This window comes from Chiloscyllium plagiosum, chromosome 33 (assembly GCF_004010195.1).
Source record: "Chiloscyllium plagiosum isolate BGI_BamShark_2017 chromosome 33, ASM401019v2, whole genome shotgun sequence".
Lineage (NCBI taxonomy): Eukaryota > Metazoa > Chordata > Chondrichthyes > Orectolobiformes > Hemiscylliidae > Chiloscyllium > Chiloscyllium plagiosum.
Genome location: NC_057742.1, coordinates 39,257,078 through 39,272,284, shown reverse-complemented (window position 1 = coordinate 39,272,284; position 15,207 = coordinate 39,257,078). Strand labels below are relative to the sequence as shown.

The window sequence follows — 15,207 nt, the reverse complement described above, 5'->3', positions numbered from 1 at the left end:
TGGCCACATTTCCCTCTATCCCATGCCTCCTGACTTTCCGTATAAGCCTACCATGGGGAACCTTATCAAATGCCTTACTAAAATCCATGTATACTACATCCACTGCTCTACCCTCATCCACATGCTTGGTCACCTCCTCAAAGAATTCAATAAGACTTGGAAGGCAAGACCGACCCCTCACAGATCCGTGCTGGCTGTCCCTAATCAAGCAGTGTCTTTCCAGATATTCATAAATCCTATCTCTCAGTACCCTTTCCATTACTTTGCCTACCACCGAAGTAAGACTAACTGGCCTGTAATTCCCGGGGTTATCCCTATTCCCTTTTTTGAACAGGGGCACAACAACATTTGCCACTCTCCAGTCCCCTGGTACCACCCCCGTTGACAGTGAAGAAGAAAAGATCATTGCCAACAGCTCTGCAATTTCCTCTCTTGCTTCCCACATAATCCTAGGATATATCCCGTCAGGCCCGGGGGGCTTGTCTATCCTCAAGTTTTTCAAAATGCCCAACACATCTTCCTTCCCAACAAGTATGCCCAACACATCTTCCTTCCTCCAGCTTACCAGTCCGTTTCACACTCTCCTCTTCAACAATATGGTCCCTCTCATTTGTAAATACTGAAGAAAAGTACTCATTCAAGACCTCTCCTATCTCTTCCGACTCAATACACAGTCTCCCACTACTGTCCTTGATCAGACCTACCCTCGTTCTCATCATTCTCATGTTTCTCTCATACGCATAAAAGGCCTTGGGGTTATCCTTGATCCTACCCGCCAAAGATTTTTCATCCCCTCTCTTAGCTCTCCTAATCCCTTTCTTCAGCTCCCTCCTGGCTATCCTGTATTCCTCCAACGCTCCGTCTGAACCTTGTTTCCTCAACCTTATGTAAGCCTCCTTCTTCCTCTTTACTAGACATCCAACCTCCCTCGTCAACCAAGGTTCCCTCACATGACCATCTCTTTCCTGCCTGACAGGTACATACATATCAAGGACACGTCGTATCTGTTCCTTGAAAAAGTTCCACATTTCAACGACATCCTTCCCTGACAGCCTATGCTCCCAACTTATGCTCCTCAGACCCTGTCTTGCAGCATCGTATTTACCCTTGCCCCAATTGTAAAACCTACCCTGTTGCACGCACCTATCTCTCTCCATAATCAAGGTGAAAGTCACAGAACTGGTGTCACCATCACCAAAATACTCACCCACTAACAAGCCCATCACTTGTCCCGGTTCATTACCAAGTACCAAATCCAATATGGCCTCCCCTCTGGTCATGTGTTGCTGGAAAAGCGCAGCAGGTCAGGCAGCATCTAGGGAACAGGAGAATCGACGTTTCGGGCATTAGCCCTTCTTCATTCCTGAAGAAGGGCTAATGCCCGAAACGTCGATTTTCCTGTTCCCTAGATGGGAAGTTGAAATCACCCATGACTGCTACCCTGTGGCTTCTGCACCTTTCCAAAATTTGTTTCCCAATCTGTTTCTCCACATCTCTGCTGCTATTGGGTGGCCTATAGTAAACACCCAACAAGGTGACTGCTCCTTTCCTATTTCTGACTTCAGCCCATACTACCTCCAAAGGCAGATCCCCCTCGAACTGCCTTTCTGCAGCCGTTATATCATTTCTAATTAGCAACGCCACCCACCCCTCCTTTTTTACCACCCTCCCTAATCTTACTGAAACATCTGTAACCAGGAACCTCCAACAACCATTCCTATCCCTCTTCTATCCACGTTTCCGTGATGGCCACAACATCGTAGCCCCAAGTACCGATCCACGCCTTAAGTTCACCCACCTTATTTCTGATATTCCTGTCGTTGAAGTATACACACTTGAACCCATCTCTGTGTCTGCAAGTATTCCCTGTCAGTGCTACCTTCTCCACAGCCTCCCTACATTCTTGGACATCCTGAAAAAAAGCCAACCTACTTGCTGGACTACAAGTCCGGATCCCATCCCCCTGCCAAATTAGTTGAAACCCCCCGAAGAATGCTAGCAAACCTACCTCCCAGGATATTGGTGTCCTTCTGGTTCAGATGCAACTTGTCCTGCTTGTACAGGTCCCACCTTCCCCAGAATGCAGTCCAATTGTCCAAATACCTGAAGCCCTCCCTCCTACACCATCCTTGCAGCCACGTGTTCAACTGCACTCTCTCCCTATTCCTTGCCTCACTGTCACGTGGCACCGGCAACAACCCAGAGATGACGACTCTGTCCGTCCTAGCTTTTAGCTTCCAGTCTAACTCCCTGAGCTCCTGAATGACCTACCCACCCCTCTTCCTACCTATTTCATTGGTGCCAATGTGCACCACGACTTCTGGCTGCACACCCTCTCCCTTAAGAATTCTGAAGACACAGTCCGAGACGTCTTGGACCCTAGCACCCGGGAGGCAACAAACCAACCGAGAGTCTCGCCCATGTCCACAGAACGACCTGTCTGTCCCTCTAACTATAGAGTCTCCTATAACTAGCGCTCTCCTCTTAAACACACAGTCTTACCTGTATAGACAGTAGACAGTGTATCCAAATACATTCACAAAATGATTGTGGGCAAACATTCAGTCACAGGTTTATTGTAACCCAACACAGTCATAGTGACTATACCTGAATCATGTGTCAACCGCAAAGCCAAAGCCTTCTTGGAGTATGGAATTATGGAGCATTTGTATCTAAATACATTGCTTTAGAGTGATTATCTATCCACACACAGTGAGCACATACATGACAAGCCATACAAAGAAACATCATGAATGGTAATCTTTTCAAATTAACCTTTTTGTTTCTGTTCCCACATTAGGAGTATCCGATGTCTTAGGAACATCATCCACTGGAACTTGATTTCCACCTTTATCCTCCGTAATGCCACCTGGTTTGTGCTACAGATGATTGATCCCAGGATTCATGCAAGTAATAAGGTTTGTCATGTTGCACATTGCAGGAACTTCACCTAGTCAGAATTCCATGATGGATGAATACTGGATTCATTATTTTCTTTGGTAAATTGGTGGCATGGTAGCTCAGTGAATATCGCTGTTGCCTCTCAGCTCCAGGGACCCAGGTTCGATTCCAGACTTGGGCGCCTGTTGGAGTGGAGTTGCCACATTCGCTGTGCCTGTGTGGGTTTCCTCCCACAGTCCAAAGATGTGCAGGTTAGGTAGATTGGCCATGCTCAATTGCCAGTGATGTGCAGGTTGGATTGGTTGGCCATGGGGAATGCCAGAATGGGGTAGGAGGTGGATCTGTGTATGTGTGGACTCGATGGGCTGAATGGCTTGCCTCCACACTATAGGGGTTCTATGCAATGGCAGGACACAGGATAGGGAGGGTGAATGGCAGTTCTGGTTGGGAAGGAAACATAGGTCTGGGAGAGGAGGTGGAAGTAGATATATACAGAGCAATGATGACCTCAGACAAAAGTTGCTTTAATGAAATGTATCCAGGTAAGTTTTTTGTAGCAATGTGAAGAAGGCCCAATAGGTGCAGTACTGGATGTGGTTCTGGGGAAAGAAGCTGGCAAGTGTTCGATGTTACACTGGGAGAACATTTTAACACTAATCACCACAACATGGTATGGTTCAAATTTGTTATGGACAAGGAAAAAAATGGCCTGCAAAAGACGGCTTTGGATTGGGACAGACAGGTTTTATTAAAATGGAGCTGGATCTGGCCAACATTGATGAGGATCAGCTCCTTGTGTGACGTTTACAGTGAAACAGTGGGGGGAATTCAAAAAAGAGCTGGGGAAAGTACAGGTCCAACAAGTACTCTTCAGGGAGAAACATAGCAACAATAATGTGTCGGACAATTCAGGACTGGATGAGGAAGACTCAAAAGGCTTTTAGCTAGTTCAGAGGGAACATTCAGCTGCAGCCCTTGAGGAATATAGGAAGTGCAAGAGAGAATTTCAGAAAACAATTAGAAAAGCAAAAAGGACTTGTGAACAGGATTAGGGAGAATCCTCAGATATTTTATAAATACGTTAAAGGGAAGAGGTTATCCAGGGAAAGAGGAGGGTCCTTCAGTGCGGCAGTGGACTGGCTGAGAGGACAGATACTTGGAAAATGCAATATAATGTGGATAAATATGAGGTTATCTACTTCAGTGGCAAAAACAAGAAGAGAGATTATTATTTGAATGGCAACAGTTTAGGAAAACATGAGGTGCAACGAGACCTGGATGTCATGGTGGAACCGTTGCTGAAGGTTGGCATGCTGGCCTTCATAGTGAAACGATTTCAGTATCAGAGTAAGGATGTCTTGCTGCAGTTATACAGAGCCTTAGTGAGGACACATCTTGAGTATTGTATGCAGGTTTGGTCTCCTAGTCTGAGGAAGGACATTCTTGCTTTTGAGGGAATCCAGGGAAGGTTCACCAGACTGATTCCCGGGATGCCAGGACTGACATATGAGGAAAGACTGGATCGACTGGGCTTGTACTCACTGGAATTTAAAAGAACTAGGGGGCAGTCTCATAGAAATATATAAAATCCTAAGGGGACTGGACAAGCTAGATGTGGGAAGAATGTCCCTGATGTTGGTACATCCAGAACTAGGGGTCACAGGCGGTTTGGTGACTCAGTGGTTAGCACTGTTGCCTCACAGTGCCAGGGAGTCAGGTTTGATTCCAGCCTTGGGCAACTGGCTGTGTGGAGTTTGCACATTCTCCCTGTGTCTGCGCAGGTTTCCTCTGGGTGCTCCGGTTTCCTCCCATAATCCAAAGATATGCAGGTCAGGTAAATTTGCTATGCTAAATTGCCCTTAGTGCCAGCTGCCTCAGTCAGAGGGAAATGGATCTGGGTGGGTTCCTCTTTGGAGGGTCGGTGTGGACTTGTTGGGCTGAAGGGCTGTTTTCACACTGTAGGAAATCTAATCTAATCTAATCTAATCTAAACAGTCTAAGAATAAAGGGTAAGCCATTCAGGACTGAGATGAGGAAGAATTTCTTTACTCAGAGTTGTGAACCTGTGGAAGTCTCAACAGGAAGCTGTTGGGACTAATGTTAGATATATTCAAGAGGGAGCTGGACGTGGCCCTTATAGCTAAAGGGATCAACTGGGATGGGAGAAAGTTGGAATGGAATACTGAGATTGCAGGATCAGCCATGATCGTATTGAATGATGGTGCAGGCTCAAAGGGCTGAATGGCGTATTCCTGCACCTATTTTTTACGATTCTATGTTTCTATTAGGGACCAAAGTGCAACCTGTGTGTGAAGCTGCAGGATATTGGAAGGGTGTTAAATGAATACTTACCTTTAGTCTTCACGTGGGAAAAGGAGAAGATAGGTATGGAATTCAGGGAAAGGGACTGAGAGGTATTGTAGGCTCTGTCTCTCTGTCACCGTGGGCGGCACGGTGGCACAGTGGTTAGCACTGCTGCCTCACAGCGCTAGAGACCCGGGTTCAATTCCCGACTCAGGCGACTGACTGTGTGGAGTTTGCACATTCTCCCCGTGTCTGCATGGGTTTCCTCCGGGTGCTCCGGTTTCCTCCCACAGTCCAAAGATGTGCAGGTCAGGTGAATTGGCCATGCTAAATTGCCTGTAGTGTTAGGTAAAGGGGTAAATGTACGGGAATGGGTGGGTTACGCTTCGCGGGTCGGTGTGGACTTGTTGGGCCGAAGGGCCTGTTTCCACACTGTAAGTAATCTAATCTAATCTAATCTAAACAAATCCCCCAGGTCAGATAAATTGCATGCCAGGCTGTTGTGGGAGGTGAGGCAGGAAATTGCAGGGGCTCTGACACAATTTTTAAAATTTCTCTCTGGCGATGGCAAAAGTGCCAGGGGACTGGAGGATGGCTAATGTGGTTCCACTTTCCCAGAAGAGTGGTAGAGATGACCCAGGAAATTACAGACTAGTGAGTCTCACATCAGCGGTAGGGAAAGTATTGGAGAAAATTCTGAAGGAGCAAATTAATTCCTGCTTGGAAAGGCATGTGTTAATTAGGGATAGTCAACATGGCTTTGTCATGGAATTGAGGGAAACGTAGTGCAACGTATCTGAAACTGGACGCAAAGGGTAATGGCAGAAAGCTGTTTGAGTGACTGGAGGCAGGTGTCCAATGGTATACGACAAGGAGCAGTACTAGAACGCTCATTGTTTATTTTATGCATAAATGATATAGATGAAAGTGTGGGGAAAATATTAAGCAAGGTTGTAGATGATACAAAGATTAGTAAGGTGGTTAATACTAATGAAGATGATTGTAGGTTGCAGGAATATATGAATTGATCAGATGGACAGAGCAGTGGCAGATGATATTTGACCAGAACTGCAAGCAGGTGCACTTTGGAAGAAACAACAAGATGAATGACAGGTCACTCGGTAGCTTAGAAGAACAGAGACACCTTGTGGTAATTATTCACAGATCCCTGAAGTTGGCAGAGCATGTGAACAGGATAGTTAAGAAGGTATATAGGACACTTGCTTTCATCAATGGTGGCAGAGAGTATAAAAGCAAGGAGGTATCATTAGAGTTGTATAGAGCGTTGGTCAGGCTACAGCTGGAGAACTGTGTGCAGTTCTGGTCACCTCACTATAGGAAGGATATGATAGCACTGAGGGGGAAAGAGGATGTTGCTTGGGATGAAGAAATTGAGCTATAAGGAGAGAGGAGATCAGCTTTGTTTTCCTTAGAGCAGAGAAGACTGAGGGGGGGACATGACTGAGGTGTATAAGATGATGAGGGATATGGACAGGAAGAATAGAGAGCAGCTGTTCCCCTTAGTTGCGGAGTCAATCCTGTGGGACCATAATTTTGAGTTACGGGGCAGGAGATTCAGAGGGGATTGGAGAAAAGAACTTTTTTGAGAATCATTTAACCTATCGAGTCCACACCAACCCTACAAAAAGCATCCTGCCCATACCCACACCCCACTCTATAACCCTGTATTCCCCGTGGCCAATCCACTGCTCACCTTTGGACTGTGGGAGGAACCCTCACAGACATAGGGAGAATATGCAAACTCCACACAGACAGTCATCCAAGGGTTAAGTCGAACCTGGGTCCCAGGCGATGTGAGGCAGCAACATCACCATATGTTCATTCAGAGGGTGGGTGAATTCTGGAATGCACTGCCTGGGAAGGTAGTGGAGGCTGGAAACCTTATAACTTTTAAAGATATTTGGATGAGCACTTGAAATATCATAACATTCAAGGATATGGGACAAGTGCAGGAAGTTGTGATTATTACAATTTTAGTGGGAGTTATGTCAGCGCAGACCTGATGGACAAAAGTGTCTTTTCTGCATTGTGTCAATCCATGACTCTGCTTGGTAACTGATATCTTTTGATTAGTGGAAAAGGTTTGCAACTGAACGTTTTTCTTCTAGTAAATGTTAATAACTAGTGGAAATGATTAATAACCAATGTTGTTAATTGATTTTTATTTATCTCCCATTTCAGGTCTGGTGTCGTTTGGCCACAGCTGTTTATAATTACTTTTGTGTGACTAATTTCTTCTGGATGTTTGGTGAGGGCTGCTACCTCCACACAGCAATTGTCCTGACCTACTCCACAGATAAGCTGCGCAAATGGATGTTCCTCTGCATTGGCTGGTGTGAGTTTTTGTCTTCCAACAGCTTGGGCTGTGCATGTGCTTACATCTGGAGCCATAAAATCAGAAATAACCTTGTGAATTCCTGAATGCTCTGATAAACTCTACAGTCTGGTACACTGTAGTGTCCCCAGCTCAATTTGAGACTCATGTCATCAGGTGTTTGAGTGATGAATTTTGTTTAATAATGAGCCCAAAAAGGGAATTGCACTGCTGGAAAATGAAGCTGGACAGATAGTAGTTGGGAATAAGGAAATGACTGAGGAACTGAATAACTATTTTGTGTCAGTCTTCACAGTGGAAGACATGAGTCATATCCCAAAAATTCAAGGGAATGAGTGAGCAGAGCTGAGTATGGTGGCCATCACCAAGGAGAAGGTGCTAGAAAAACTGAATGGCCTGAAGGTGGATAAATCTCCTGGACCAGATGGACTATACTCCAGCGTTCTAAACACGCTATCTGGAGAGATAGTGAAGGCGTTAGTGCTGATTTTTCAGGAATCACTAGATTCAGAAGACTGGAAAATTGCTAATGTAACACCACTGTTTAAAAAGGAAATAAGGCAAAAGATGGAAAATTACAGACTGATTAGCCTAACCTGGGTAAGATCCTGGAATCTACTGTGAAGGATGAGATTTCTGAATACTTGGAAGTGTATGGTAAAATAAGGTAAAGCCAGCATAGGTTCATCAAGGGGAGCTCATGCATGACAAATCTGCTGGAATTCTTTGAGGAAATAACGAGCAGGTTAGACCAAGGAGAGCCAATGGATGTTATCTACCTGGGCTTCAAGAATGCCTTTGACAAGGTGCTGCACAGGAGGCTACTGAGTAAGATAAGGTCCTGTGGTGTTAGAAGAAAGGTGGTAGCATAGATAGAAGCTTGGCTGTCTTGCAGAAAGCAGAGAATGGGGATACAAGGGTCCTTCTGAGGGTGGCAGCTGGTGACAAGTGGTGTTCCACAAAGATCAGTATTGGGACCACAACTTTTCACATTATACATTAATGATATGGAACTGAGGGCATTATAGCTAAGTTTGCAGATGATACAAAGATAGGTAGAGGAACAGGTAGCATTGAGGAGGTGGGGAGTCTGTAGAAAGATTTGAACAGGTTAGGGAGAGTGGACAAAGAAGTAGAAGATGGAGTACAACGTGGAAAGTGTGAGGTCATGCACTCTAGGAGGAAGAATAGAGGCATGGAGCATTTTCCAAATGGGGAGAAAATTCAGAAGTCTGAAGTGTAAAGACACTTGAGAGTTCTAGTCCAGGATTCTCTCAAGGTAAACTTGCAGGTTGAGTCAGTAGTTAGGAAGGCAAATGCAATGATAGCATTTATTTTGAGAGGACTTGGATAGAAAGGCAGGGATGTACTTCTGAGACTCTGTAAGGCTCTAGGCAGACAACTCGATGGAGTTTAGAAGGATGAGGGGGAATACAATTGAAACATATAGAATACTGAATGACGTGGACAGAGTAGATGTTGGGAAGATGTTTCCATTAATAGCATTAAATAGGACCCAAGGGCATAGTCTTAGAGTAAAGAAAAGACCTTTTAGAACAGAGATAAGGAGAGCCTTCTTCAGCCAGAGAAAGGTGAATCTATGGACTATTGCCACAGAAGGCCGTGGAGGCAGATAGTTGTGTATATTAGAGACTGAGATATATAGGTTCTAGATTGGCAAGGGGAACCAGGGTTATGGGGTGAAAGCAGGAGAATAGGGTTGAGAAGCATATCAACCATGAAGCAAGCTCAATGGGCTGAAATCTGCTCCTATGTCTTATGATCTTATGGAAATGTTTTCATAAATACAGGAGTGGATGAACCTTTCTGCCTCATTTGTACAATGTTAACTTTTTTGGGGGCTAAACATAATCAGTAAGATATTTAAACGTAAAACCCAAACAGTCCACAGATATGAGTTTGCCAGTGTTCTAAACGCGCAGTTGGACATTAGGAAGAGTAATATGTTGAAATTTGCAAATTTCTTGCCCATGAACCTATGTTGCCATTTGGTCAAATGCCAAGTGGAGATCATCTCTGGCGAGTTGGTGAAAACCAGGGAAATTGTTCAAGAGGGGCCAATAGGCATAGAATCATGGGATCACAGAAGTACTACAGCATAGAAGGAAGCCATTCAGTTTATCATGTCCACACTGGTTCTCCCAATAAGCATCATGACTTATTGCCATTAACCAGCCTTTTCCTAATAGTTGTTACTCAAATTGTCATCCCTTTGTGTTCCAGCTTTAACAGTGTCCGACCCTATCAGGCAATGCTGTAAATTTCAAGAAAGCCTTGTTTAGGGAGAACCTCTAATTCATAAAATCTTGGTATCCATATGAGGCAGTGTCTCCAGTGCTGCCGATTTTATTGATTTGTCAAAAATGTAATGTTGAGCTAGCAGCTAGTGTGTACCAAACACATTCCACACTAGATAGCTTAGCTTGAGAATGTAGTTGGGTCCACAAAATTCTCTTGAGGTTGGTACCTTTGTAAGATGGCTTAAGAAAATAGGAGCCTGAGGTTGGATTTTCCAGCAGTTTGGCACAGATTATTCGCTGGATCTGCATTATGAAATGTCAAATCTATTTTGGCACATTTCCTAAGTCCCCAAGTCAGAGATGCATAATCAGATTCTTAAAACTCCCCACAGGTTCTACAATCGGCCCCCACACCTTACACACTCCCCAAGCCCTGCATTCTCCCTAGACTCCATAAATCCCTCAGACTCTGTGCACTTTCCCAGGCCTTACACATTCCTACAGACCCCACACAATCCTAAACTTTGACACAATCCCTCAGATTCTGTACACTCCATTCCAGGCCCTGCACACACCTCCAGGCTTGGCACGTCCAAACACTGATACATTGCCACAGCCCTGAACATTTCTCAGACTCTACACACGTCCCTCAACCTGACATATTCCTGCAGACCTAGCCCTCAGCCCAACTTAGACCATGCATGGTCCTAAATATCTGTGCTGGATTGGACTGAACTGAAATGAGAAAAAAACTGTTATAAAAAGCCAAGGATGGTTGAAGAATTTCTGTACTTTTTTTTAAAAAAACAGGTTCCCTGACAATCATCATAAATGGTGTCTACACCACTTTGGTTAAAGCTATTGGTCAAATAGTGACCAGTTATCCAAAAAAAAGGCCTTCTGCCTGTTAACAGATATGTGATTTGTTCTCATGTCATTGAACAGCTTAGAGATGAGGCCAAAAACAATCAAACCTCTGGAAGTGAAGGAACTGTTTTAACTCTGTAGTAAAAAGCGTCTCAAGCATGAAGATTTACCCTCGTCAGGACTGTGACTTGTAATTAATAAATCAGAGACCTTTATGAGTATGAACAAGTCACCCTCTGCTTCTTGTAAGCAAGAGAAAGCACCTGCAAAGGGAAGATCGGGAAGCACCAATCTGATCAGTGAAAGGTTCATCTCAGTAACCCCTGTAAACAGGGAGCACTGAACTGCCTTTCCAGTCCTTTCCTCTTGTGGTGATGATGATGCTCTTTTAACAAGGTTAAGTTGTCCCTGGTTTTCTTTTCCAGGAGGTCGTAAAGATACACGCTCCAAAATATCTGGGCTTGATCTACTTGAGGAAGCTTTTAAGTTTAAAAAAAAACACTTGCACAATAAAAGGGGAGTGGTCAATCCTCCCAGCTCAGCTTTTCTATGGTTTGGTTTGGTTTGGATTCAAAGCTGCTAGTCAGTTTTGAGGCTGCCAGTCCAAGAAACATGGAAGACGGTGTTCCATGCTGAATCTCTTTGACATCTCTCTGTCTCTCTCTTTCCTTTAAGGCCCTGTGTTTGATTTTACCTTTTTTTGTCAAGGGGTCTTTATGGGATTTGTTGCAGGAATTTGAAACAGCATTAAGTTGAGATAGTCTGTTGGGTTTGTGGATAGGTTAAGTTATTTTGTATTCTGTTCTCTTTTGTTTCTGTTTCATTCGGTAATCTTGCAAAGAAATTCTGTTTTGTTTAAAACTAAGTGGTTTGACCAACTGCACCACTCCTGGAATATCTGCGTTACACCTGCTTACAGCAACTAGCAAAGTTAGGGTCCGGGCTACTTTCTTGAAATGTTTTGAGGGAGTCTGGCCTGGTCTATAACACTCTGCCCATAACAACCATGTTGTTTTATGCCAGTCTACATGCATGGGGACAACAGGAATTGTGTAAGTGGGTTAAAGTTTTAAATATTATCATTGTATGTTGGTGTATTTATAACAAATAATAATTCTTATTAAGTGTGAAAATCTGCTCTGTGCTTTCTGGAGACCTGGCAATAGTAAAGTAGATAAAGTGGGGAATTTGGCGTCCTTCTAAAATTATTAACTTTTATGGGAATAGTAAGGCTGGATTTCTAACAGACTACCTCAGTTAGATGTGACAAAGTGGAATCAATTTAAAACAGATGAGGATTTGGGTGTGGTATTTGTGAAGAACGCAGGTAAAGGAGACCACCAGATCTGTACTGCATTTAAGTTATGACAGTTGAAACATTGCAACGGTTTCCTGCAGGTGATAGATTTGCTTCTGGCAGCCTGAACAGAACTGCAAAGACCAGTGTTAGATCTCTTACTTTCCAATGAGAGTCCGAATTATGGTGTGGTTTCAAGTGACCTTTATTCCAGAGCAATAAGGCATACAAAAAGCTTCAGAATGTCTTAGCTTATGCAGTTGTAAAGTAGAGCGCACACACCCCCCCTCCCCCACTTTGTTTACTATTGGTCAGCGGCAGCGAGTTACCACTTTGTAATTGGCTCTGGTACAGCACCTTATACAGTTCAAGCTTGCCTTCACAATTTGCTTGTTGTGTACCCAGTTTAACTGTTGTTAGTCCTTAACCTGAAGGAAGGACTGCTGGAATCAGCAATTTCAATATATGTTCAACTAAGCTAATCATATCACCGAACAATAAAGAGATAGACAAGATTGTGGTCCACCCTCAGTTCTCCATGGCTTCATGATGTTACCAAAACTTCCTATCACCCTGTTCTAATGTGGGGGCTGCTTTTACTGTCTGCTTTGAATCTTTCCCTCTAATGGTTTTAGTGATTTTTTTGTATATAGGTGAATCTACTTCGCAATCTATATCTATGATTATCTGAAGAATCTTAATTAAAACTGTTCTTAGCATTGTAACGGATTAAGTAATTGAAGAGCACTAATTTGTGTGAAGTGTTCTGACCTATGTCTTATGTGTAAAATAATGCAGCTGCATATTCTATTCCAGTCCAGTAACCTTGAGTTTACAGAGCTACTGTTGTTCTACTTGTGAAGACTACTTTAAGCAAATATTTCCCAAGTTCTCTTAACTATTGTCAGCCATATTCTGCTGCATTAGCCATGGGCTGCTGTCAGCCATTTTGTGCTGTTCATTCTGGGCAGCCCTAACAACCGCATTGATTGACCTGACTGGTAAATTGGTAGTCGCATGGCCTGGCAAAGCTAGGGAGGGAGAGTTAATTCAGGTGTTAGCATGGTACTTGCATTTAAAGGACACAAAAGTGATCACTTGCTCTGGGGACTGAAATGTTGGAATTAGATGATGTTCCACTTAGATCTTGAGGAAAAAGAGAAAATAAAAGAAACTAGGAGATGGCAGACAAAAGGAAGGAGGTGGAAATACAATTGGAAAATAATGGAAATTAGGTAACTAGAATTAGAAAGAAAAACCAAAATTGCTGGAAAAGCTTAGCAGGTCTGGCAGCATCTGTGGAGAGAAATCAGAGTTAATGTTTTGGGTCCAGTGACCCTCCTTCAGAACACCTGGCAAAGAACAAACAACCTTCAGAACTAGTGTTAAAACTCCATGAGAGAGATAAAACAAACGAACTTGAATACCAGATGCAATTGAAGCAGGAAGGGTCAGATACTGATGCAGGCCATGATGGGAAGAACTAGAATCATAATGGCTAGAAAGGCAATGTTACATTTGCGCAAGCCCAACCAAAATTTAAAGAAAATGACATAGAGGCATTCATCATATCATTTGAGAAAATGACTAGACGAATGAATTGGAGGATGAAAAAAAACTGGATATTGCTCATGCAGTGCAAGTTGACAGGCAAAGCACAAAACATCTGTTCTTCACTGTCAGGGCACGTTTCTAGGTATTATGGCACTGTAAGGAAAACTACATTGGCTACAAATGAGCCTGGAGCAAGTCGCCAATGATTTCAGAATTTAAGGAAACAGCAGAAACAATCTGATATTAATTTAAGAAAGTTACGCAAAGTAATTTTGACAGTTATATACCTGTCAGGTAAACCTACGTATGAAGCTCTTAGAACAGTTATTCTTAGAAGAATCTAAAAACTCCCATCTTTTACAATAAAAACTCATACTGAGGATCAAAGTATTGCTATTGCTAGACAGGCAACAATAATGACTGATGATTATGAACTAATCTGTAAAATTAAATCTTTTCCCCATCTCCCTCTAAATTTGAAAGGCCCATAAATTAAGTAAGACCAGAAAACAGTGTATGGAATGGATTGCTGGGAATACCCCAAGATCTCCTCAGACAAAAAAGATGGAACAATTGAAAGAACAAATACTGGGTATTCTTCCATTATATGTAGCTTAATTTAACTTGGTGTCATGTTTGGCAAAACATTGTGGGCCGAAGTGCCTGTTCCTGCGCTGTACAGTTCCATGTTATATGTTCTTAGAAGCATCTATATGGATGTTTATGTACAAGTCCCTGAAAGTGGCAACACAAGTGGATAACGTGTTCATGAAGGCATATGACATGCTTGTCTTCATTGGTTGGGGTGTGGAGTATAAAAATTGGTGAGTCATGTTGTAGCTGTATAGAAATTTAGTGAGGCCACATTTAGATATTGCATACAGTTCCAGTCACCACGCTATGAGAAGGATGAGGAAGCTTTGGAGAGAGTACAGAAATGGTTTACCAGGATTATGTCTGGTTTAGATAGTATTAGCTATGATGAGAGATTGGACAAACTTGGTTTGTTTTCACTTAAACGTCAAAGACTACCTGATGGAAGTTTACAAAATTGTAAGAGGCATGGATAGAATGGATAGTCAGAGTCTTTGTCCCAGGGTAAAAATCTCAATTTCTAAGTAACATAACTTTAAGGTAAAAGGGGAAAAGTTTAAAGGAGATGTGAAAGGCAAGTTTTTTTTTCACAAAGATAGTGCTAAGTGCCTGGAATGTGCTAGTGGAGATGGTTGAGGTGGATACAATAGCAACATTTAAGAGGCATCTTAACAGGTACAGGAATAGAGAGATATGGGCCATGTAGAAGCAAAAGGTATTTTGTTTAGGAAGGTGTCATGTGTTGGCACAGGCTTTTTGGGCAGAAGGCCTGTTCTTATGCTGTACTCTTTTTTGTTGTCTTTCTTTATGTAGTGACCAGAGCAATGGCAAATCAAAATCCATCACCTGAGGTCACAGTAAAGCCACAAGCAGATGTTATGATAGCTGAAACTCTATTTAATAAAGAGGTTATCTTAAAAGAAGTGTTGAGTATGTCTTCGTTAATTGAGACGAAGGAAGTTTTGGGTGGCACGGTGGCTCAGTTGTTAGTACTGCTGCCTCATACGCCAGGGATCTGCTTTCAATTCCAGCCTTGGGCGTCTGTCAGGATAGGTGGATTAGCCATGGGAAAT

General features: G+C 43.1%; 1 protein-coding gene across 4 annotated transcripts in view; it reads left to right on the top strand.

Annotated features, from left to right (window-relative positions):
- The window catches only part of LOC122540028 (corticotropin-releasing factor receptor 1-like), a 345,294-nt gene that overhangs the window by 218,183 nt on the left and 111,904 nt on the right, over window positions 1-15,207 (top strand). For all 4 annotated transcript variants that reach the window (XM_043675338.1, XM_043675340.1, XM_043675337.1 and 1 more), the window contains 2 exons: window positions 2,801-2,918; window positions 7,408-7,561. In XM_043675338.1, the coding sequence (XP_043531273.1) occupies window positions 2,801-2,918; window positions 7,408-7,561 (272 nt within the window). The remainder of the gene's footprint in view (window positions 1-2,800; window positions 2,919-7,407; window positions 7,562-15,207) is intronic.